The following is a 27,500-nucleotide window of genomic DNA, read 5'->3' as shown; positions in this document are numbered from 1 at the left end:
ACTTTAGTTAATCAATTCCCCTATAGCGGATACTATCCTATACTTGCAAACTCCACACAGAAATACCAACTGACCCTACCACGGCTTGAACCAGTGACCTTCTTGCAGTGAGATGACATTGCTAACCACTGAGCCACCGTGTCGCCCCACAAAGTAATATGTTTCATTTTAAAAAATGCAAATTAACATTACACAAACGTTCACATTACTTTCCCTACAACAAATAATTTGAGTAACACATTAAGCTGCGTTTTCAAGTGACTTGAGATTGTGATATACTATTTTTCCCACCACTGTACAGAGTACACACACATACAGCATATTGCAAACTTTTATTTTGTATGCGATTAATAGTTTGACAGCACAGAATGTACAATCGTCTTTCCCATATAGAGACAAGTATCACACTACTATCTGCAGCGTAATATCTTAATAACACTGTATGAATGTATAATAATACGAGGATCTTCATTGTTCTTTTAAGTATTGGGTTTCACCACAGGTTTGACATTTACACTCATACTTTATCGTTCTCTCTTATTGCACAGCGTTAAGTGTTTGGCTCACTTAAACACACACACACACATACACACAGACTCAGTACCAGCCTCACCACCTAGTATTTTCTACTATATTTAATATTACTAAGTACATCCCTGCTGTGGACGGCCCAGTGCGCAGCGCCTGAAATAGCCTCATTCCACCAGTCTGCATGCTTTCAGGCCATAATTGCAACTTAATCTCTGGCCCTCTGCAATTTGCATTGTAATAATATCCAATATTCAAACTGCAGTAATGCTCTTGCGGTTTAGGGAACATTTGCATCTACTGTAGCAGCTGCTGCTTTGAGTTTCTCTTTGATGCGGATTGTGTCTCGTTTGTTTGTTTTTTACTAATTCTCTCGCTCTCTTTCTCTTCTACAGTGATTTGCTAGATAGAGTCGAGGCTCGCAGATTTCCTAAACACAGCAATGCATGTTTGACTGAGCTCTCTGTGTCATATTTATTGTTTAATTGTGTTTTTTTAGATGTATAGACGTATGCATATGCTTGTACAGTATGTGTTGATGCTTTTAATTATTTAATTTCTTCTTCTTCTTCTTCTTCTTCTTGTTATTATTATTATTATTATTATTATTATTATTATTATAGTTTGATTTTTATTATAATAAAAAATGTGTTTAATTATCCTTTTATATTTCAAGTTTAATGATCAAACACTGATTTGATTTAGTTTCAGTGCATTTTTGTAGTTGAATTTAAAAATATAGATCATATAATTAATTATTTATTATTTTATTTCTGCTTTTTATTGAAATATTTTTGCACTATAACAAAAATAGCTTATTTTAAATGCTACCTTACCCTCTTAATACATATTCCTGACTTTATGTAGAGTTATTTTAGTATATTTGTGTGTATTTTCATATTTATTTAGTAATATTACATGTATTTTATTTTATATTTATACATTTTATATATGTGTTACTCTATGATTATGTCTATTATATATCTCTATTGTAAAATTTAGCATGTGTTTATTATTTATTTTGTTTAATATTTTGTACAGTTTGTAAAATAATGATATACTTTTATTTAGTAGTATTGTGTATATTTTATTTATTATAATATTTTGCATATTTTAAAAAATTATTTGTATTATTCTTCATTTTGTACAATTATTTTATTTTTTAAATGTTTGTAAAATACTTTGCAAATTGCTGCCTTATACATGAGATACATGACCTCTCTGTTTACATATTTCCAAATATGTACATATTAAGTGTTATTGTTGTGTTATACATATATTTAGTCATTCATTCATTCATTTATTTTGTTTTTGGCTTAGTGCCTTTATAAATCTGGGATCAACACAGCGGAATGAACCACCTATGATATATTTTTATATTATATGTATATTAGATAAAACTTTTTCTGAGATTATACGTTTTTATTATTTATTTGTATTATTATATATTTAGTTTAATGTTGTCATTTTATTATATTTTAGTAGCATTATGTATACTATACTATTTATACATTTATAATGTATTGTAATATTTTGCATATTTTTAAACTTTATTTGTATTATCATTTATTTAGTAAAATTGCATTTTCATTTAAAATAATTATTATATATTATTTTGAAAACAAATTACTTTGTAAATCGCTGCTTTATTATAAGTGAGATACATGACACCTATTTGAGATTTTCAATGTTTTATATATTATTATATTATATTGATATCAGATTTTTTCTGATGTTATTAGTTGTTATTATTTATGCGTATTATAAAATATTTGGTTTAAGATTTTGTCTAATTTTTTAAAAATATATATTTTTAATTTAGTAGCATTATGTATACTATACTATATACACATATACAGAATATTATATTGCAATATTTAGCATATTTTTAAACTTTATTTGCATTAATATTTTTTTGAGAAATATGTCGATTTATTCATCTACGAAAAACATTTGTAAATTACTGCCTTATCATAACCTCTATTACATGACCTCGAAATATTTCTAAATATGTACATATTTAGTGTTATTTTTGTATTATGTCGATATCTTAATATTATATTAATATTTTTAATAAGTCTTTATTTTTATATTTTCAAATTTATATTATATACATACATATATATATATATACTTTTTTTTTCTTCTGACATTATTAGTTATTTTCTGTTTATTTAATTTGAAAATTAAAATATTTTTGTTATTTCAGTTTTAATAATTTCAGGTCTTAAACATGTTTTAAGCTTAATTGTAAATTCAAAGTGCTGTGATTCACTGCTTATTTGACACTGAATTATTTCTGCCACAAAGCAAGCAAGTACAGTTTGCAGAAACACACAACAACATCTGAACCACTCATTTTTATCCACATGTTTTTTTTTTATATCATTATTTAAAGCTCAGCTTCCAGTCAAGCAAGTGATTTAAACACAATCATTCTGGTATCAGCTCGCTCGAGACCTTCAGAAATGTCCCCTCAAGTCACCCACGGGTTACTGTAAAGTTTGCAGTAAAGGGCACATCGATTACGGACACGTGCGGTGGTTAACAGGAAGACTGGAGGTGCAGAAAACCCCTGTTGAGTGTCTAAGTTTAGCGGCGGCCATGAGAGAGAAACAAATCAGAGAGAAATAGAGAGAAATAGATGACAACATCCCACGATCCCTTCAATCTGTCAGAGCGATTAGCGGCGCAGTTTTTCAGCTTGTCACGTCTGATGAGGGACATTCTCACCGCGGTAAACACTGCGCTCGCATTTACTTGACAGCATATTGTTAGTCATACAGCACTTTCTGATTTACAGTGATATGCAGATTTACAACACATTCATACACAATCTCATCACATGTGGGTTTGTATGAGTGCCAGGAATTATTCCGCATCAAACTGCATTATAAATCATTCAGTGTTTAAAAAAAAAAGATCAATATGATGTCTCTCTATGGTCAATATAAATATCTGAGTTCTTTTATTTATTGTTATTTTAATGTATAATGATTCGACATCATTAAAACGATCAAAGCTAGATGTGGATAGCTGTTCCCTTCATGGTCTATATTGTGATGTCTTTTAAAGTTCAAATTGATTTTTGTTCATTTTTTGTTATTTCAATACTTAATAAAGTTTAATATCTTTTAATGCCCTTTGTAAAATTATCATCATCATGATATGAGTATATGCAAAATACTCTACTGTATAAAGTGATTAGTTTGTTTCACTGCCGAAAAGAGAGTAAACTGTTTGGTTTTAAATCGATTAGTCGACTTTACTTAAAAAAAGTGAGTTAACCCATTGCTTTTAAATTAATTAGTCGACTTTACTTAAGAAAAGTGAGTAAACCCATTGCTTTTAAAGCGATTAGTCGACTTTACTTAAGAAAAGTGAGTAAACCCATTGCTTTTAAAGCCATTAGTCGACTTTTTCTTAAGAAAAGTGAGTAAACCCATTGCTTTTAAAGCCATTAGTCGACTTTACTTAAGAAAAGTGAGTAAACCCATTGCTTTTAAAGTGATTAGTCGACTTTACTTAAGAAAAGTGAGTAAACCCATTGGTTTTAAAGCGATTAGTCGACTTTACTTAAAAAAGTGAGTAAACCCATTGCTTTTAAAGCGATTAGTCGACTTTACTTAAGAAAAGTGAGTAAACCCATTGCTTTAAAGCGATTAGTCGACTTTACTTAAGAAAAGTGAGTAAACCCATTGCTTTTAATGTGATTAGTTGACTTTACTTAAGAAAAGTGAGTAAACCCATTGCTTTTAAATTAATTAGTCGACTTTACTTAAGAAAAGTGAGTAAACCCATTGATTTTAAATCGATTAGTCGACTTTACTTAAGAAGAGTGAGTAAACCCATTGCTTTTAAAGCGATTAGTCGACTTTACTTAAGAAAAGTGAGTAAACCCATTGCTTTTAAAGCGATTAGTCGACTTTACTTAAAAAAAGTGAGTAAACCCATTGCTTTTAAATTAATTAGTCGACTTTACTTAAGAAAAGTGAGTAAACCCATTGATTTTAAATTAATTAGTCGACTTTACTTAAGAAAAGTGAGTAAACCCATTGCTTTTAAAGCAATTAGTCGACTTTACTTAAGAAAAGTGAGTAAACCCATTGCTTTTAAAGCGATTAGTCGACTTTACTTAAGAAAAGTGAGTAAACCCATTGGTTTTAAAGCGATTAGTCGACTTTACTTTAAAAAAGTGAGTAAACCCATTGCTTTTAAAGCGATTAGTCGACTTTACTTAAGAAAAGTGAGTAAACCCATTGCTTTTAAAGCGATTAGTCGACTTTACTTAAGAAAAGTGAGTAAACCCATTGCTTTTAAAGCGATTAGTCGACTTTACTTAAGAAAAGTGTGTAAACCCATTGCTTTTAAAGCGATTAGTCGACTTTACTTAAGAAAAGTGAGTAAACCCATTGCTTTAAAGCGATTAGTCGACTTTACTTAAGAAAAGTGAGTAAACCCATTGCTTTTAATGTGATTAGTTGACTTTACTTAAGAAAAGTGAGTAAACCCATTGATTTTAAATTAATTAGTCGACTTTACTTAAGAAAAGTGAGTAAACCCATTGATTTTAAATCGATTAGTCGACTTTACTTAAGAAGAGTGAGTAAACCCATTGCTTTTAAAGCGATTAGTCGACTTTACTTAAGAAAAGTGAGTAAACCCATTGCTTTTAAAGCGATTAGTCGACTTTACTCAAGAAAAGTGAGTAAACCCATTGCTTTAAAAGCGATTAGTCGACTTTACTTAAGAAAAGTGAGTAAACCCATTGCTTTAAAAGCGATTAGTCGACTTAAGAAAAGTGAGTAAACCAATTGATTTTAAAGCGATTAGTCGACTTTACTTAAGAAAAGTGAGTAAACCCATTGCTTTTAAAGCGATTAGTCGACTTTGCTTAAGAAAAGTGTGTAAACTCATTGATTTTAAAGAGATTAGTTTGGACTTTAAATATTGTTATATTATGTAAAATGTTTTTTTTTTCTCCTCATAATATTAAAGATACTAATAGACTTTTTTTATTGCAACTCAGCATATTTTCCTCCACATTCAATGATGGTACTACCATAGTATTGTGTGTGTGTGTGTGTGTGTGTGTGTGTGTGTGTGTGTGTGTGTCATGGTATTTTGTTAATAAGCCTGAGGATATATTTCATCATCAGCTTGTAATATTTCTCTCGGGTCATTTGATAGGCAGAAGTGCTCACTGCAAGTATGCTGCACTAGTTTCATGTCTGTGTGTGTGTGTATGGGAGAGAGACTGAGAGAGCGAGAGTGTGTGTACTTTGTCTGTGTGTGTTTGGCACACTCTCTGTGGTGTGAATCATTAGATGTTGGATTGCTCTGATTCCCAAACCCAGACTGCCAAAACTCCTGCCGGGAGCGTTTCCTCAAACAAGCCTCACACACAGAGCGGGACAGAGGAGATCACACACACATACATACACACACACACACTAATACACGCAGAGGGAAGAGGCCAGAATGACTGACTGAAATCAGTTCATATGTCATTTTCCCCGCTGAGCTCAATATGTTATTAGTGGCATCATCAGTCAATCATCACTAGTACTGCTGCTGATACTGATGTGATCAAACCCCTACAATGCAGTATTACAATGTACACCTGCAGGATGATGAAGCAGGTGAACAAATCCCATAGATGCACATTGAACACCCTAGCAACCACTCAAAGCACATATGCATATGCATATCATAACAGTTGTCAACACCTGTATAAATGTAACAATGCCTTAGTAACAACATGGCAACCTTGGCAACTACACCAGCAACATCATAGTAATGTGATAAAAACACTCAACATTTTTTAATCCATTCAGCCAATCTCTGGGTCTGACATGAGCATGTTTAGCTTAGCTTAGCATAGATAAATGAATTGGATTAGACCGTTAGCATCTCACTCAAAAATGACTAGAGTTTTGATAATTGAATGTATTTAAAGCTTGACTCTTCATCAGCTGCATAAGGCGCAGTGATATTATGCAGCACCTGAAAATAGCCCTCAGCTATGTAGCTAAACTTGACAGAAGTTAGACAATTATGCGTAATATCGTTGTGTCTGCTTTAGCCATGGTACAGCAGCAAAATATATTGATGATCATGCAGGAATGAGAGTTTAGTTCCTAGTCGATCTTAATACACGATGTAACTACATAAGAACTTAAACAGGAAAATTATCAAAACTCTTTTTCAATTTTTCAACCAGATGCTAACGGTCTAATCCGATTCAGTTATCTATGCTAAGCTAAAAGTGTTCCCGCCATACACGAAGATCTGCTCAATAGATGTAAATATGGGCAAACTAAATGGTTAAATATGGAAATTGTTAAAACTCTTTTTGAAAATTTTCAATAAGATGCTAACAGTCTAATCTGAGCTAATTTCTGCTAGGCTAAGCTAAGCTAAAAGTGTTTCCGCCATACCTGGAAATCTGCTTAGGGGATGTAAATATGGTCAAATTAAACAGTTAAATAGGAACATGATCAAGACTCTTTTGTTACATTTTTGTATGAGATGCTAACGGTCTAATTCAATTCAATTGTCTATGCTAAGCTAAGCTAAAAGTGTTCCTGATAGACTCGGAGATCTGCTCAATTGATGTACCCTGCTGAAAAATCCAGCTTAAACCAGCCTAGGCTTTTTAGCTGGTCAACCAGCCTGGTTTTAGAGGGGTTTTGGCCATTTCCAGGCTGGTTTCAAGCCATTTCCAGCCTGGTATTATCTGGTCAGTCTGGAAAATGACCAGCCAAATCCAGCTAAAACCAGCTTCACCAGCCTGGTTTAAGATGGATATAGCTGGTTTTGGCTGGACTACCAGCTTGGCCAGGCTGGTCAAGCTGGTTATAGCTGGTCATCTCCCCGCCTGACCAGCTAAGACCAGGCTGGAAATGACTGGAAACCAGCCTGGAAGTGACCAAAACCCCTCTAAAACCAGGCTGGTCGACCAGCTAAAACCAGCCAACCAGCCTAGGCTGGTTTAAGCTGGATTTTTCAGCAGGGTAAATATGGTAAAACTAAACTGGTAAATAGGAAAATTATCAAAACTCTTTTTTAAATTTTTTAAATAGATGCTAGCGGTCTAATCTGATTCAATGATCTATGCAAAGCTAAGCTAAAAGTGTCCTGGAGATCCAGATATCTGCTTAGCAGATGTAATATGGTAAGACTAAACTGTTAAACAGGAAAATTATCAAAACAATTTTTATGAAATTCTTGAGTCAGATGCTAATGGTCTAATTCCATTCAATGACCTATGCTAAGCTAAGCTAAAAGTGTCCCCCAGACCAGGCGACCTGCTTAACGGATGTAAATATGTTCAAACTAAACTGTTAAATTGGAAAATAATACTCTTTTTATAAAAATTTTAAATGAGATGCTAATGGTCTAATCCGATTTAATTATCTATGCTAAGCTAAGCTAAAAATGTAAAGACCCGGAGATCAGCTTAACGTATGTAAATATAGAAAGACTCGTCTGGTGAACTCTAGGGGAGTGTACAACGTTATAAACAGTGTGTACCTCTAATGAGGTCTTGAACTGTGACGGTTTTGAAGGCTGTGTGATGATGATAATGATGATGATGATGAAGATGATGATGAAGAATATGATTGTATGTTTTGTTGTCTGCTGTACTCTCGAGCCACTTCTAAGCCTGCTTGGTTGTCCTGTGTTTTCTCTCCTCTCTGTCTTCTCCTCTGTTCTCCATCTCTACAGAGCAGATACAGTGTAGGAGATCGCGGTGTTAGGCTGTACGGCGCTTTACCCGTGAGGCACAGCCCTGAGGAGAAACGACTGCCCTCTTCAGGGGTGAGACCTTCATCTGTTTCTCCAGCTCTGATCCAAAGCCTGCTGAGCGCCTGATAAATATACTCCACGCTCTTAAAATGATGCTTCCAGAAGGGGTTTTGATTCCCTGCAAAACATTACAGTGAAAAACAAAACAAAAACATAGGATCGTATTCACTAAACGTGTGCGCACACATTTTATTGTGTGTAATTAAAGTCCCCTAAAGCTAAGTCCTTTCACTCGGCGGCCAGCTTTGTAGGCAGTATGAACGGGCATTCGCTTTGGATAGGGAGACATCAAATTTTCCCAAACTGTTTGCCAAGCTTAGGACTAAATTTTATATCAGGAATCACCAATAAAATTAAACAACAACTTTCTCTTTAGTTTAATTTTTAAGTGTTTAAATCACACGCTCATGTCTGGTCCGAGCCCTTCCTCTAAAGAATCCTCAGTATATAGTGATCAATGATTGGCTCTTGTACTATAGGCGGGGCTTTATTTTTGGAGCATATTGACTTTACACTTTTCCCCATTCAAAACTATATGAGTGACACGTCTACATCAAAACAGTTTAGTTTAGTTCCTGTTAGTCTGGCAGGAACACCTTTAGCTTAGCTTAGCATAGATAATTAAGTCGGATGAGACCGTTAGCATCTCACTCAGAAATTTAAAAAAGAGTTTTTGTACTTGTTTCTATTCAACAGTTTAGTTTTACCATATTTACATCCATTAGGCAGATCTCCAGGTCTGGCAGGAGCCATTTTAGCTTAGCTTAGCATAGATAATTAAATCAGATTAGACCGTTAGCATCTTACTCAACATTTTTAAAGAGCTTTGTTATTTTTTTCTATTCAACATTTTAGTTTTACCATATTGACATCCATTGGGCAGATCTCCAGGTCTGGAAGGAACAATTTTAGCTTAGCTTAGCATAGATAATTAAATCAGATTAGACCGTTAGCATTTCACTAAAAAAATGTAAAAAAAATAAATCTTTTTTGATAATTTTCCTTTTTAACCTTTTAGTTTTATCACAGTTACATCCATTGAGCAGATTTCTGGGTGTGGCAGGAACACTTTTAGCTTAGCTTAGCATAGATAATATTATCAAATTAGACCGTTAGCATCTCACTCAAACATTTAAAAAAGAGTTTTGTTATTTTTTTCTATTCAATAGTTGAGTTTTACCATATTGACATCCATTGAGCAGATCTCCAGGTCTGGCAGGAACACTTTTAGCTTAGCATAGATAATTAAATGGGATTAGACCGTTAGCATCTCACTCAAAAAATGTAAAAAATCTTTTTGACAATATTCCTATTAACCTTTTAGTTTTATCATAGTTATGGGTCTGGCAGGAGCACTTTTAACTTAGCTTAGCGAAAAGTCATGGTCTTGAATTTCAGATGTTTAATATTCAAGTTATGAAATTCAAATTAGAAATTTAAATTAAGAAATTCAAAAATGTAAAATACAGTTGTCAATAATTCAAATGAACACAGTCCAAATTCAGTTTGTTTTGGCATATTATTAGCTCCATATTATAGGTGCTCCGGTTCCCCACAGTCCAAACATATGCGCTATAGGGGAATTGATGAACTAAATTGACCGTAGTGTATGAGTGTGTGAATGTATGTATGGGTGTTTCCCCAGTACTGTGTTGTGGCTGAATTGTTTTGGCATATTATTAGCTCCATACTGGAGGAAACCCATGCCAACACGGGGAGAACATGCAAACTCCACACAGAAATGCCAACTGACCGAGACTCAAACCAGCGACCTTCTTGCTCCGAGTGCTAACCACTGAACCACCGTGCCACCCATATTAAGTAATATATATATATTTCTTGATTTAGCTTTGAAGTGGATTTCTGATTGAATTTCATTGTAAAAATATACCTAAAATCAGCGTTTTGGTTGAACATGTATCATAATGAATTGGTTTATTGTGGTGTGTGAAGATGCTCAGCAGGTTTTGATCAGCTCTTTCTATGGCACCTTCTGCTGTCTGTCTGTATATCTGTCTGTCTGTCTGTCTGTCTGTGGTGGTTTTGTGGTTCTAAGAGGTCACATGATGATCTGAGAGTCCCTATATGTACATCCACATAGGGCCACATTTCACACCCGACATAACCTCCCACCCACACGCACACACAAAAATACACACACACACACACACACACACACACACACACACACACACACACACACACACACACACAAATACACAAACACACAGTTTCACATTCTTTCTCACCAACACACATGCATAAATCCACACACAAATACACACATTCAAACACACATCTTTCATGTTTTTGTGAATTGTGGGGACATTCCATAGATTTCCATTGTTTTTATAGCGTACAAGCTGTATTTTGTAATGCCCTAACCCCAGCGTACCCCTAAACTCAACCCTCACAGGAAGCTGGAAAGTTTTACTTTCTGAAAATACAACTCATTCTGTGTGGTTTATAAGCTTTTGGAGAAATGAGGACATTAGCAACATCCTGATATTTCACCACCTACTTGTGATACCCATGTCATACCTGTGTCATTATACAGATTTGTGTCCTGATATGTCTCACACAAGCACATAAATGCACACACAAGCACAAATACACACACATATGCGCACACATTCACATAAATACACACGGATACATGGAAACAAATGTACTCAGAAACATGAATGCACAAGGACATTAAGCCAAAGTACACAGACACACAAACACAAACAGTGCTGAGGAGTAGTTACATGCATTGGCGTTATGTATTTTAATTACAAAATAAAAGCAACAGTAATTCATTACAGTTACTGAGAAAAAAAAATGTGTAAGTAAATTACAGTTACTTATAAAAACATTAAAGATTACAAATGGGGTTACATCTAAATATGTTAAATAATATTATTCTGTTGCTTTGCCAGTTTTTGACATGCACCTTGCCTTCTGCTTAGGCCAGTTATTAAAGTGCTGCTCTTCTGATGCTTTTGATTGGTTGTCCCTGTTGATTGTGGCGCACCTCGTCTACCTGTTACCTGCCGCTGAAAGCATTGTGACCCTTCAAGTAGAGATGCTACTAGCTTAACTACATTTCTTAGTAGTGTGGCGGTAGCGTTGCTACTTTCTAAATTAAAAAGCTTACCAGTAGCGAAGCTATTTTATTAGTGATGTAGCGCATGGTTATCGGAAATAACCATAAATAATTAGACAAAACTTGCTGTGTGAAAAATCAGATGAAGACATCATTACACCTAATGATTACTACATTCATTTACAGTGGAATATACAGGGTATTTCAGAATATATAACTGTCACTTTTGGTGAAAAATAATATTTAACATTTAACCATGTATGGTATAACTATTACCACATTTTGGAACCAACTTTATGAGCAAAAAACAAAATGGGTAATGTCATGCTGTATAATATGCATAATCTGTATTTTTGCACATGAAAACGGTCACCATAGACACACTTAAACTTTGACTCATAGCATTTTCTGTGCACATGCAGTAGTTTTTTGTGTGCATTTGGGTTATTTTGTGCACATAAATTGCTGTTTTTTGTGCATTTGGGTTATTTTGTGCACATACATAGTTGTTAAATAGTTGTTTTGTGTGCATTTGGGTTATTTTGTGCACATAAATAATTGTTAAATAGTTGTTTTGTGTGCATTTGGGTTATTTTGTGCACATAAATAGTTGTTTTGTGTGCATTTGGGTTATTTTGTGCACATAAATAGTTGTTAAATAGTTGTTTTGTGTGCATTTGGGTTATTTTGTACACATAAATAGTTTTTTTGTGTGCATTTGTGTTATTTTGTGTACATGCATTAGTTATTTGTGTGCATTTGGGTTATTTTGTGCACATAAATAGTTGTTTTGTGTGCATTTGGGTTATTTTGTGTACATGCATTAGTTATTTGTGTGCATTTGGGTTATTTTGTGCACATAAATAGTTGTTTTGTGTGCATTTGGGTTATTTTGTGCACATAAATAGTTGTTAAATAGTTGTTTTGTGTGCATTTGGGTTATTTTGTGCACATAAATAGTTGTTAAATAGTTGTTTTGTGTGCATTTGTTATTTTGTGCAAATAAATAGTTGTTTTGTGTGCATTTGGGTTATTTTGTGTACATGCATTAGTTATTTGTGTGCATTTGGGTTATTTTGTGCACATACATAGTTGTTTTTTGTACATTTGGGTTATTTTGTGCACATAAATAGTTGTTTTGTGTGCATTTGGATTATTTTGTGCACATAAATAGTTGTTAAATAGTTGTTTTGTGTGCATTTGGGTTATTTTGTGCACATAAATAGTCGTTTTGTTTGCATTTGGGTTATTTTGTGCACATAAATAGTTGTTTTGTGTACATTTGGGTTATTTTTGTGCACATAAATAGTTTTTTGTGTGCATTTGGGTTATTTTGTGCACATAAATAGTTGTTTTGTGTGCATTTGGGTTATTTTGTGCACATAAATAGTTGTTTTGTGTGCATTTGGGTTATTTTGTGTACATGCATTAGTTATTTGTGTGCATTTGGGTTATTTTGTGCACATAAATAGTTGTTTTGTGTGCATTTGGGTTATTTTGTGCACATAAATAGTTGTTAAATAGTTGTTTTGTGTGCATTTGGGTTATTTTGTGCACATAAATAGTTGTTAAATAGTTGTTTTGTGTGCATTTGTTATTTTGTGCAAATAAATAGTTGTTTTGTGTGCATTTGGGTTATTTTGTGTACATGCATTAGTTATTTGTGTGCATTTGGGTTATTTTGTGCACATACATAGTTGTTTTTTGTACATTTGGGTTATTTTGTGCACATAAATAGTTGTTTTGTGTGCATTTGGATTATTTTGTGCACATAAATAGTTGTTAAATAGTTGTTTTGTGTGCATTTGGGTTATTTTGTGCACATAAATAGTCGTTTTGTTTGCATTTGGGTTATTTTGTGCACATAAATAGTTGTTTTGTGTACATTTGGGTTATTTTTGTGCACATAAATAGTTTTTTGTGTGCATTTGGGTTATTTTGTGCACATAAATAGTTGTTTTGTGTGCATTTGGGTTATTTTGTGCACATAAATAGTTGTTTTGTGTGCATTTGGGTTATTTTGTGCACATAAATAGTTGTTTTGTGTGCATTTGGGTTATTATGTGTACACGCAATAGTTGTTTTGTGTACATTTGGGTTGTTTTGTGTACATAAATAGTTATTTTGTGTGCTTTTGGGTTGTTTTGTGGACATAAATAGTTGTTTTGTGTGCATTTGTGTTATCTTGTACACATGCACTTGCTTTTGTGTGCATTTGGGTTATTTTGTACACATAAACAGTTGTTTTGTGTGGATTTCAGTTATTTAGTGGACATAAATAGTTGTTTTTGTGTACATTTGGGTTATTTTGTGCACATAAATAGTTGTTTTGTGTGCATTTGGGTTATTTTGTGCACATAAATAGTTGTTTTGTCTTGTTTTTGTGTGCATTTGTGTTATTTTGTGCACATGCAATAGTTTTTTTTCCTGTGCACATGCAGTTGTTTTTATGAATTTGTGTTTTTATGCATTGCAGTTATGCATCACTATAGTGCAATGCTGCAAACACACAGACACACACACACAATCACCCTCAACCCTCAAGAGTGACTCACTAAACAAAAGTGAGCACGTTTGACTCAGAATTACTTAAGTTTCCTTTTTCACTTTCCGTTGCTTTGAAAGGACGTTCATATTCACCAAAGTAAAACCCGTCTGACTCACTGGAAAAAAAAAAAAACTGGCAGTGAGCGCCTGCCCGCCGCTTTTGTTTTCAATTGATCTACTCAGCACATTAACTGAAAATGTGAAAGTGTGGAAATAAAACTGTTCCAGCACAACACTATGAGTCCTGCTGTAGCTTGTGCTCAGGAATGATCAGCTGGACTGAAGAGCGCCGTGTGCAATATTGTGGGCGGCTTCTTTTTAATTAGAAACGAGATGGTATTGATGTTCCAGAAAGCGCCATCGTAAATCATTTATCAGCGCTGGAGTGCGTACAAAGCAGCTCATGCTGACCAGTCCTGCTTCATCTCATCCATTAACAGGATTCCCACGGTCAGCGGAAGAAGATGCAAATATTAAGGAATTTCTAAATGTGAAAAATTGTGGTAGAAGTATACTGTATAAAGTCGATCATAAAGCATTAACATATCTGTATACAGTTAAAGTCAGAATTAATAGCCCCTATTTGAATTTTCTTTTCTTTTTTAAATATTTCCAACGTGATTTTTAACAGAGCAAGGAAATGTTCACAGTATGTCTGATAATATTTTTTCTTCTGTGGAAAGTCTTATTTGTTGTATTTCAGTTAGAATAAAAGCAGTTTTTTATTTTTTAAAAGCCATTTTACTGACAAAATTAATTACCACTTTAAGCAAATTTTCCCCGATAGTCTATTGAACAAACCAACATTATACAGTAACTTGCCTAATTACCCTAACCTGCCTAGTTAACCTAATTTACTGTCAATTAATTTAATATTATTAAGTGTCATCATGGCAAAGATAAAATAAATCAGTTATTAGAAATGAGTTATTAAAACTATTATGATTAGAAATGTGCTGAAAAAAAGCTTCTCTCAGTTAAACTGAAATTGGGGAAAAATAAACAGGGGGGCTAATAATTCTGACTTTATTGTATATATATATATATATATATATATATATATATATATATATATATATATATATATATATATATATATATATATCAAAGGGGCTAATTATTCTGACTTCAACTGTATATATATATATATATATATATATATATATATATATATATATATATATATATATATATATATATATATATATATATATATATATATATATATATATATACAGTTGAAGTCAGAATTATTAGCCCCTTTGATTTTTTTTTATTATTATTTTTTCCCCCCCAAATGATATTTAAAAGAGCAGGGAAATTTTATAAATATATCTGATAATATTTTTCCTTCTGGAGAAAGTCTTATTTGTTTTATTTCAGCTAGAATAAAAGCAGTTCTTAATTTTGTAAAAACGATTTTAGGGACAAATTTATTAGCCCCTTTAAGCTATTTTTTCGTTGGTCTACAGACCAAACCATCATTACACAATAACTTGCCTAATTACACTAACCTGCCCAGTTAACCTAATTAACCTAGTTAAGCCTTTAAATGTCACTTTAAGCTGTATAGAAGTGTCTTGAAAAATATCTAGTGAAATATTATTTACTGTCATCATAGCAAAGAGAAAATAAATCAGTTATTAGAGATGAGTTATTAAAACTATTATGATTAGAAATGCGTGAAAGAAATCTGCTCTCCATTAAACAGCAATTGGGGAAAAAAATAAATGGGTGGTAAATAATTCTGACTTCAACTGTATATATATGTATATATAAGCTAGACTTTTATAAAAGCATTTTTATCTTTATATAAAAATATAAACCTATGCTGTGATATCGCAAGGTTATATATAGATATAGTAATTTTCCATGATTGACTTTATGCTTATTATGTATTTATTTATTTATTTATTTATTTATTTATTTATGCTCATCCATTAATCACCAAAGCTTGAAAATCTTAAAAATTCGCTGTGAACTGTGTAGGACGCTGCAGGTTCATGTATGCATATATGTATATTATATATATATATATATATATATATATATACACAGAGAGAGAGAGAGAGGGAGAGAGTTTATATCTGGTGTTGATTTGCGTCTTCATTATTCCGCAGTTAAAGTTCTTTCACAGTCTTGATGCTTTCATAAATAAACCGAAAAACATCAATTTTTTTTTACAATGCCCAGAGTTCTGAGGAGCGATCTAAAAAAAGACAGAGGAAAAAAAAAACTTCTTTCTTTTTTCTTCTTTTGCTCAGTTTTCCGGATGCGTACATGCATTTACATATGAATGGTTTAAAATTATCTGCCTTTTATCAAGCGTCTCCTTTTAAGAAGTCTAACCAAACCCTGGCATGAAGGTTGAGCTCAGAACAACCACTTTAACAGCTCTGAGAGGAAACGTGCCGTTTTTTTTTTCTGCTCGGCCCCGTGCGTCAGGTGTTGCGGTGTGGGGAGGAACCAGGTTTTAGGCCTTTGTTCGGTATCTTTACATCTCCACACACTCAGGGTTCAGTTAAAAGTTGGTTCAGTTAAACATCCGCTCACTAGCTAAAATAACCCCCCCCCCCGCACACATACACACACCCACCATCACCTTTCAGCTTCCTCTGGAGGTGAACGACACACACACACACACAGTTATTTTCAGAGGGTTTATTGCTCTCAAAGCCCCAGTCGTTCTTTCTTTCTCTCGCTGCGAGTCTCTTTCCCTCCTTTTTTTCACATGGTTAGAGAGGAAAATGTTGCTCGGGAGATTTAATGGAGTTTACATTTCCCATCGGTCGCAGATATGTCCCATTAATGCTTTAAATAATATTAAATCAATCACTCACAGATAAGTCATCATCCGCTACAGTAGATATACATATGATGTTTCAAGCAGCCTAAATTGAATGATTACTTAGTAAGTTTAATAAATTATTATGTCTGATGAGAAATACTTGAGTCCATATTGAGATCTCGGAGATTATTTCAGTATTATTCATTTCCATTCATTTTTAACCATTCAATAGAGCAGGTTATGCTGATTAATGTTGCAAACTGGTACTTTCGTGTATTTTTCTAGATTTAATGGAGTTTAAATTACTCTTCTGTCTCAGATATGTCTCATTAAATCCTTTAAATACTATAAAATAAATCACTCACAGATAAGTCATCATCTAGTATGAGTATATACAGTAATTATACATTTATAATGGTGTTTAGAGCAGCTTAGAAATAAATCAATAGCTTACTGTGTTAATTAAAGTATTATGTCTGATGAGAACTCTTTGAGTCTATATTGAGTTTGGTTAATTTTTTTTTTTGTGTCATTTCGGGTCTCATTCACTTCTATTCATTTTTACAAAAGTTAAATAGTACAATATATGTGAAAGTGTAATGTAATTTACATTTTATGTTTTGCGTTTTTGTTACTATACTCTCAAAATCATTCTGCATAAATCATTGTACAGCAAAAATGTTTGCAGATTCTGTCTGGTCCTAACTGAGATTTAATATGTTCTTATTATCGAGACTATTGCATGTTTTTTTTCTCAGCAGTTTACAACTTTATTTCGGTTTTCAAACAAAGGCAAATAAGGCTGTAATTGTCATCCGATAATAGTATAAAAAGTTGACTCAACCTAAAATTGTAAGGCATCTTGCTGCTGAGCTTTCGTAGTTGACTCAACTCATGTGCAGCATTTGAGTTCAAAGTTGAGTCAGCAAAAAAAAGTAGAGCCAACTTTTATCTTTACCGTTTATCAGCTATGTTAACTGAATATGAGAAATGTTGGAGATTTTTCTGGTCTTTATTCGAGGCTGTTGTGATATTAGTAAAGTCTTCACAGTGGTTTCCCTTATTTAGTGCCGTTTCATCAGTAGGCTCAGCGTTAAACACTCAGCGCAGTGACGACACTAAACCGCCTCAAGACGACCGGATTACCCAAATCAGGTCTCACGTTTGTGCTAAATGTGTGCTAATGTGATGTTCTGATGTGTAATCCGGTAACCTGCAGAATATCAATCGGTGCCAATTTGTGGGTGTTTGATTAAATTGAGTTGATCAGTGTAATCCTGAAGTATAATCTGATGACGGCTGTCCAAATCTATCAACTGCTTTCAGTGCATGATCGTTAATAAAACCACACTTGCAAGTGTTTATTTGTGGTTGTAAAATGAATTGTGGGATGTTGATCTCTGCTCTGTGCACTTTCGATGTTGAAAATTCAACTCTACAGTTTAACAAAGTGACTTTTATTAATATTCTAGTCATTTGAAAGAATATAATGTACAATATATAGAGAAATAAGTCTGTAAAATAACAGAAAATGTGTTGGCAGTTTATTGCAAGGATTTTGTAGCGTAATTTACAACTCAAACACAGGCAATATAGCACTGCAAACTATTAAAAAGTTCATAAAAGTCACAGTTTTCCTTGTTTTCAAGGTTAAAAATTGTTGTAAAAAAGATTTACATCCCATAATCCAGTTCAGAAGCACAAATAAATGGGGAAAATTAAAAACACGAATCACAAAATACAGAAAAATACTAATTTATGGATATTTCTTTATATTTATGGATATTTTTATATGCACACTTTTATTATAGTGAAGTACAGCATCTGATTGGGCCCAGTTTTGTTATATTTCCCTTAATATAATCAATTTTACTCATCAAGTAGTCCTTATTCATCTCAGCATAATCTCAGACTTTACTCTTCTGCTGGTGAAATCAACACGTGCGTCACATGACCATCATATGCTAATATCAGATTTTTACTGCAAAGGAATGCTTTTCTTACTTTTTTTGTCTTGTTTCTAATACAAATATCTACAAATTCTTAAATCAAGATACATTTTCTGAACAAGCAAAACATTTTGTCTTGCTTTAAGATATAATGAGTCAAAATGTAGTCAGTTTTACCTGAAAACATGCTAAATAATCTGCCAGTTGGGTAGACATTTGGCCTAGAAACAAGACAAAAACTCTAAGTATGTAAAAAAAAGAGTCTTGTTTTCAATGTGGAACACGTGTGGTTTTTGAACAGTTGTTTTGTGGAAAATAATGTGGTCATGATTGCTTTTTTCTTATTATAAACTTCTGAAACTACAGGTTATAATGCATAATTCAAATATGTTTCTAACATGACACTGGTGAAGACAGAATTATTTGCCCCCTTGTTTGTTTTTTTCCTCAATTTCTGTTTAACGGGAATATATTTTTTTTACACATTTCTAATCATAATAGTTTTAATAACTCATCTCTAATAACTGATTTATTTTATCTTTGCTATGATGACAGTTCATAATATTAGACTAGATATTTATTAAGACACTTCTATACAGCTTAAAGTGACATTTAAATGCTTAACTAGGTTAATTATGTTAACTAGGCAGGTTAGGGTAATTAGTTACTTTATAATGATGGTTTGTTCTGAAAAAAATAAAAAGCTTAAAGAGGCTAATAATTTTGTCCTTAAAATGGTGTTTAAAAAATTAAAACTGCTTTTATTCTAGAAGAAGTAAAACAAATAAGACTTTCTCCGGAAGAAAAAATATTATCAGACATACTGTGAAAATTTCCTTGCTCTGTTAAACATAATTTGGGAAATATTTCGAAAATAAAAATAAAAAGGGGGCTAATAATTCTGACTTCAACCATATGTGGTGTGATGCTTACTGTAGGGCAAAAGTAAAATAAACAACAGTTTAAAAAAAAAAAAGTTATTAGTTCTATCAGAATATTTGATTTTTATTTATTGTTAAGGAGATTACATCTTGTTTTCTAGAGTAAATTATATTGCACTGTAAGTCGTAAATGCATACTCAAGTGTTTGTGTGTATGTGTGTGTTTTAGTGATGTTTGAATGTGCAACACATTATGTGTTTCTGAGCACTTGAGCTTTAAATATGAATAAAACAGGGCCGGACAATAACAGTCACAGCTGGAGGCCTTGATTCGCTGCTGCACTTTAAAACTCTCATATGATTAGCCAATCAGAGAAGACGGAGGGCGGGGCAAAATTGAGACACACAGTTACTGTTTCTTTTATTTCCATGTTAAATTGACTGAGGAGCTTTTACAACATCACAGTCGGACAGGAATAACCACTGAGTTGTTTATTTAAAATGCCTTGTGCAAAAATAGCTTTTCTTGTTTCTAGTCATATCTAAAAATTCTTAAATCAAGAAAAAATAGACAAGCTAAAATGTTCAGAAATAATGAGTCAAAACTAAGTGTTTTCCTTAAAACAAGCAAAGTAATCTGCCAATGAGGGAAGTGAAATACTGTTGTTTTGCTTTGAAATACATTTATTTTGCTCATCCAATTGGCAGAATATTTTGCTTATTTTAATGAAAAACTCACTTCATTCTGACCAATTATTTTTTAAAAATAAAACAACATTCGCCTAGAAAATGCTTCTTGATTTAAAAATATTTGGATATTTGGACTGGAAGCTAAATTTTTGCAGTGCATTTATGATTCAAAAGTCTGTTATTGGGGGCACGGTGGCTCAATGGTTACCATTGTGGCCTCACAGCAAGAAGGTCGCTGGTTCAAGTCCCGACTGCGTCAGTTGTCATTTTTGTGTGGAGCTTGCATGTTCTCCCTGTGTTAACGTGGGTTTCCTCCGGGTGCTCCGTTTCCCTACAGTCCAAACACATGCGCTATAGGGGAATTGATTAACTAAATTGGCCGTAGTGTATGAGTTTGTGTGTGAATGAGTGTGTATTTCCCAGTACTGGAAGGGCATCTGCTGTGTAAAACATGTGCTGGAATAGTTGGCGGTTCATTCTGCTGTGGCAACCTCTTATAAACAAGAGACTAAACCAAAGGAAAATATGTGAATAAGTGAAAGTTTGTTATTAATGATCACATTTATCAGAATGTGTGAACAGGTTTATAATTATGATAATATATCACACACACAATCCCAGAGCACTTTAAAATTAAAGTGAGTTTTCCCATCATCAAGTAAAATAATCTGCCAAAGGGATGAGCTAATTACTTGTGTTTGTTTTGTTATTGTTTGCTTAAAAATAAGATTATTTTGTTTAGCCTATTATCAGATTATGTTGCTTGTTTTAATAAAATACTCACTTCATTTCCACAAATTATTATATTAGAAAATGCTTCTTGATTTAAGAATATGTAGATATTTGGGCTAAAAAAAACAGACAAAAACTATATTTGCATTGCAAACAGGTCTATAATTATGATAATATGACACACAATCCTGGAGCACTTGTAAATTAAAAAAGTTAAATTAAAATTAAGTGATTTTTTTTCTTATATTAAGCAAAAAAAATTAAATAATAATGATCAAATTCATCATTGTGTGTGAACAGCTCTATGATAATATCACACACACACACACACACACACACACACACACACACACACACACACACACACACACACACACACACACACACTTGTTTAATAGTCTCTTGTTTCATGTCTGTGTGTTGGTGTCATCATCAGGTCCATTTCTTACATATGTACTTTTAATTCCTCCTCATTTGTGAGACGTTTGGCTCATCGCAATCCTACGGAACCCCGGAAGGAACGTAGTGGAGGTGAAAAAAATTGGCTGGGTAAAAAAAAAATGGGTGAAAGAAAAAATGGGTGGGAGAAAAATATATATTTCTAAGTTTTTGCGTTCTCTCGCAAAGTTTTGCATTCTCTTGCAAAACTGTTTCTCCACAAACACTTCCTGTTCACTTCACTCATGTAAACCTTCCCGTTTTTGCCAAAATTCTCCCAATTTTTACCATTCTACCCTACTTTCTTTACATTAAATCTTTGTGTCGATCGTCGCCTTTCATATGCTACCTCTGAACCAGCGAATGCATGTAAAGGAACTGACTGACAGACGCGCTCCATACAATAAACTGATCCCAGATAAGCGTCTGTACGCGCCATCCAGAGGAGCACAGAGGAGCGGGTGTATGTTTAAACAGACAAATACACTAAATAATATGAAACATCTCCATCCTGCATGTTTTATTGTAAACATCTTATTTTCTCTTAAATGAGCACAAACAGTTTCTAAAGTAATGGACTGCTTTCATTATAGATCTGTGCATTCTTACAGACACCTCTGTTATCAAACTAAAACATGAGATTCATTTGCTGCTCACTTGTTTGATAACAGAAGTGTCCCTTTAAATGGCGCGTACAGACGCTGATCTGGGATCAGTTTATTGTATGGAGCGCGTCTGTCAGTCAGCGCTTATACATGCATTCGTTGGTTCAGAGGTTGCAAAGTGAAAGGCAACGATCGACGCACAGATTTAATGTAAAGAAAATAGGGTAGAATGGTAAAATATGGGAGATTTTCGGCAAAAACGGGAGGGTTTACATGAGTGCAGTGAACAGGAAGTGTTTGTGGAGAAACAGTTTTGCGAGAGAACGCAAAAAGTTAGAAATATATATTTTTCTCCCTCCCATTTTTTCCTTTCACCCATTTTTTTTTCACCCAGCCAATTTTTTTCTCCTCCACTACGTCCCTTCTGGGGTTCCGTACAATCCCGGTGCACTTATTGACAAATTTTAATATAAATGAAGTGAATTTTTCCTTAAATCAAGCAAAAATATTGGATAAGTTAAATAATTTTGTTAGCTTTAAAATAAGATAATTTTCCACACCTCATTGTCAGTTAATGTAGCTTGCTTTAAGGAAAGATATTTAGATATTTGGACTAAAAAAACAAGACAAAGCTAATTCTTCGCATTGATTTAAAAAAACTTATTAATGATCAAATTCATCAGAATGTGTAAGCCAGGTCTATAATTATGACAATATCACACACACACACTTGCTAAATAGTCTTGTGTTGCATGTCTGTGTTTTGGTGTCGTCATCATCAGGTCCATTTGTCACATCTGTACATTTAATTCTTATTAATTATCTGAAAATGATTAATTAATTGAAGATTCATTCTCATTTGTGAGACGCGGCTCGTCACAATCTTGTTAAATAAAAAAAAATACATCAAAATGAAGTACTTTTTTCCTTAAATAAAGCTAAATTATTGGATAAGCTAAATAACTTTGTTAGCTTTAAAATAAGATTATTTCTCTCACGCCATTGGCAGAATATTTAGCTTGTTTTAATGAAAGATATATAGATATTTGGACTAAAAAGCATGACAAAACTAGCTCTTTACATTGCATTTTAATGATCAAATTCATCAGAATGTGTAAGTCAGGTCTATAATTACCATAATATGACACACACTTGTGAAATAGTCTTGTGTTGCATGTCTGTGTTTTGGTATCGTCATCATCAGGTCCATTTGTCACATCTGTACGTTTAATTCTTATTAATTATCTGAAAATGATTAATTAATTGAAGATTCATTCTCATTTGTGAGACGCGGCTCGTCACAATCTTCTTAAATAAAAAAAATTACATCAAAGTAAAGTAATTTTTTCCTTAAATAAAGCAAAATTATTGGATAAGCTAAATAACTTTGTTAGCTTTAAAATAAGATTATTTTGGCAGAATATTTAGCTTGTTTTAATGAAAGATATTTAGATATTTGGACTAAAAAGCATGACAAAACTAGCTCTTTGCAATGCATTTTAATGCTCAAATTCATCAGAATGTGTAAGCCAGGTCTATAATTATGACAATATCACACACACACACACTTGTGAAATAGTCTTGTGTTGCATGTCTGTGTTTTGGTGTCATCATCAGGTCCATTTGTCACATCTGTACGTTTAATTCTTATTAATTATCTGAAAATGATTAATTAATTGAAGATTCATTCTCATTTGTGAGACGCGGCTCGTCACAATCTTGTTAAATAAAAAAAAATACATCAAAATGAAGTACTTTTTTCCTTAAATAAAGCTAAATTATTGGATAAGCTAAATAACTTTGTTAGCTTTAAAATAAGATTATTTCTCTCACGCCATTGGCAGAATATTTAGCTTGTTTTAATGAAAGATATATAGATATTTGGACTAAAAAGCATGACAAAACTAGCTCTTTACATTGCATTTTAATGATCAAATTCATCAGAATGTGTAAGTCAGGTCTATAATTACCATAAGATGACACACACTTGTGAAATAGTCTCGTGTTGCATGTCTGTGTTTTGGTATCGTCATCATCAGGTCCATTTGTCACATCTGTACGTTTAATTCTTATTAATTATCTGAAAATGATTAATTAATTGAAGATTCATTCTCATTTGTGAGACGCGGCTCGTCACAATCTTGTTAAATAAAAAAAATACATCAAAATGAAGTACTTTTTTCCTTAAATAAAGCAAAATTATTGGATAAGCTAAATAACTTTGTTAGCTTTAAAATAAGATTATTTTGGCAGAATATTTAGCTTGTTTTAATGAAAGATATTTAGATATTTGGACTAAAAAGCATGACAAAACTAGCTCTTTACATTGCATTTTAATGATCAAATTCATCAGAATGTGTAAGCCAGGTCTATAATTATGACAATATCACACACACACACTTGTGAAATAGTCTTGTGTTGCATGTCTGTGTTTTGGTATCGTCATCATCAGGTCCATTTGTCACATCTGTACATTTAATTCTTATTAATTATCTGAAAATGATTAATTAATTGAAGATTCATTCTCATTTGTGAGACGCGGCTCGTCACAATCTTCTTAAATAAAAAAAATTACATTAAAATGTAAAGTAATTTTTTCCTTAAATAAAGCAAAATTATTGGATAAGCTAAATAACTTTGTTAGCTTTAAAATAAGATTATTTCTATCACGCCGTTGGCAGAATATTTAGCTTGTTTTAATGAAAGATATTTAGATATTTGGACTAAAAAGCATGACAAAACTAGCTCTTTGCATTGCATTTTAATGATCAAATTCATTAGAATGTGTAAGTCAGGTCTATAATTACCATAATATGACACACACTTGTGAAATAGTCTTGTGTTGCATGTCTGTGTTTTGGTGTCGTCATCATCAGGTCCATTTGTCACATCTGTACATTTAATTCCTCCTCATTTGTGAGACGCGGCTCGTCTTCCTTGACATCTCCTCACTTTCTGTTTTTCCTCTCGTTTCCTCGCTGCCTGATTCAGAAAGACTCGCATAGTCAATTACGCTGGAGTTTGAGAGATGGAGTGCGCTGGAGTTGCCATATTTTTGTACGATATTAATATTTCATAAGTGCCATTCTCAGCTGAATATCTAAGAGAGAGAGCGCCTATTAGATTCGGCTCTGCCAGAATATTATTCATCCTGGAGAAAGCAGAGGATTTCGCTTTTTTTTTTTTTTCTTCGTCATTACCGCCGCTCTTTCTGGCAACAGCTGGATTGTTTGATTCGCTTCTGTCCAAGTTGGCCAGGCCGAGCGCGCCGATTGCCAGATTACAGTAACTGAGACTGAATAAAAGGTCGAAAGCAAAGCGAACTGGCGTGTGGAGTGGACTCCAGTGAACTGAATGGGATTCTGCAGTTTAATTAAGCGATTGGACTCCAGAGGTCATGCTAACAGCTGTTTTATTGCCTCGCTGTGTGTGTTTTTGCTGTACCGACCAATCAGCATGCAGGATAACTGATGGTTTGCATTCAGAATCAGTTCTGATTGGATGCTGAAGCACGTTTTACACTTAAAAAATGATGAATCTGAGCTGAATCAACACAATTAGGTTTTATTGGGACAACTTAATTGTTTTAGGTTCAATCCACTTCAATTCGTAAAAAACTAATAAGTTAACTTAACTACTTCAAGTTGTCCCAACACCATTTGATTGTGTGGAATGGAGAATTCTTTACAGTGTATACTCAAAACTGAGTTTTGCTGCTTGTTCAAGCTACTTGTGTAAAATGAGCTGAATAAACACAATTATTGAGATGTTTTGGTGGAGACAACTTTATTGATTTATGTTCAATCCACTTGAAATGTGTAAAAATTAATAAGCTAGCTTAATTTCTTCAAGTTATCCCAAAATAAATCAAGCTCTATTTTGCTTGGGAGCTGGGTCTATTCTACACAAGCTATGATGACTTTCAGCTTGATATTTTTGGGATGTATACCTGACCCAATTGCACTGTGGCGAGACTGAGTCTTCCAACCTGTGTGTATTCCTACTGTGAAATTACCACATCAAACGTGTGTGTGTGTGTGTTTGTATATATATATATATATATATATATATATATATATATATATATATATACACAGAAGTTTACATACACTCTAAAAAAAGGAACATAACCATTTTTAATAAATGTCTGATGGTAAATCATACTAAATGTTTACTATTTTAGCTTCATTAGGATTACCTCAATGATTTACATTTGCTAAATGCCAGAATAATGAGAGAATTTTTTTATTAATTTATTTATTTATTTATGTTTTATTCATTATTATTTATTTCTAGACAGTCAAAAGTTTACACACATTTCCTTGGCATTTTTTTCAGCTTTGCTTTTAAACTGTATAACTTTGGTCAAATGTTTTGGGTCTCCTTCCACAAGCTTCTCACAATAGTTTGCAGGAATTTTGGCCCATTCCTTCTGACAGAATTGGTGTAACTGAGTCAGATTTGTAGGCTGTCTTGCTCACACAAGCTTTTTCAACTCTGCCCACAAATCTTCTATAGGATTCAGATCAGGGCTTTGTGATGGCCACTCCAAAACATTCACTCTGTTGTCCTTAAAGCACATTTGAACTAATTTGGCAGTGTGCTTAGGGTCATGGTCTGTTTGGAAGACCTATTTGTGGCCAAGTTGTAATGTCCTGGCTGATGTCTTGAGATGTTGCTTCAGTATTTCTCCATAATGTTCTGTCTTCATGATGCCATCTATGCTGTGAAGTGGACCAGTCCCTCCTGCAGCAAAACAGCCCCACAACATGATGCTGCCGCCCCCATACTGCACAGTTGGGATGGTGTTGCTAGGCTTGTGCGCTTTCCCCTTTGTCCTCCAAATGTAACACTGCTCATTATGGCCAAACAGTTCAATCTTAGCTCCATCAGAGCACAGGACATGTCTCCAAACATGAGTCTTTCCCCAGTGTAATTCAGCTAATGCTAATCTGGCTTTGTTGTTGATTCTGGCTTGTTGATTTTCTCATGTTGTCACACAAGGAAGCAGTGTGTTTGAGCTTTTCCTTCAACACTATTCTACAGTTGTGCCTCACATTAACTCAAATGTTGTCAATTAGCCAATCAGAAACTTCCAAAACCTTGACATCATCATCTGAGCTTTTCCAGAGGCAGAATAATCTTATTGTGTGTAAACTTGACTTTCAAGAAGAGTTATAACAATTTCTCAACAAATCTCTCTCATGATTCTGCTATTAAACAGAACAGAAACACATTAATAATCCTAACTTACCTAAAAGAGAAAAATTGTGGTCACAATAACATCTGACTTTATTAAATGGTTATGTGCCTTTTATACAGTGTGTGTAAGCTTTTCATTATTTATTTATATATATATATATATATATATATATATATATATATATATATATATATATATATATATATATATATATATATATATATATATAATTTATTTAT

The 27,500-nt window shown here is 33.2% G+C and overlaps 2 protein-coding genes and 1 long non-coding RNA gene across 11 annotated transcripts in view; 2 read left to right on the top strand and 1 right to left on the bottom strand.

The window, feature by feature from the left end:
- Positions 1-27,500, top strand: part of tox2 (TOX high mobility group box family member 2) — a 267,858-nt gene that overhangs the window by 102,302 nt on the left and 138,056 nt on the right. For 4 of the 8 annotated variants that reach the window (NM_212908.1, XM_087255344.1, XM_087255347.1 and 1 more), the window contains 1 exon segment: positions 8,260-8,352. The exons of the other annotated variants lie outside the window; for them this stretch is intronic. Coding sequence is in view for 3 of the 4 variants with exons in the window: in XM_087255344.1 (XP_087111470.1) it covers positions 8,260-8,352 (93 nt within the window). In the remaining variant the exon portion in view is untranslated. 8 annotated transcript variants of the gene reach the window in all.
- LOC147843705 (uncharacterized) overlaps positions 1-27,500 on the top strand; it is a 999,056-nt gene that overhangs the window by 892,894 nt on the left and 78,662 nt on the right. The window lies entirely within an intron of this gene.
- Positions 18,505-22,947, bottom strand: LOC147843706 (uncharacterized). The gene is made up of 2 exons (XR_015494407.1): positions 22,497-22,947; positions 18,505-21,516 (listed from the first exon to the last, which is right to left on the bottom strand). It is a non-coding gene; the product is annotated as an uncharacterized LOC147843706 (long non-coding RNA).

The sequence above is a fragment of the Danio rerio genome, chromosome 6 (assembly GCF_052040795.2).
Source record: "Danio rerio strain M-AB ecotype USA chromosome 6, GRCz13ab, whole genome shotgun sequence".
Classification (NCBI taxonomy): domain Eukaryota; kingdom Metazoa; phylum Chordata; class Actinopteri; order Cypriniformes; family Danionidae; genus Danio; species Danio rerio.
Note: the sequence above shows the minus strand (reverse complement) of the source record. Positions and strands in the feature narration are given on the sequence as shown.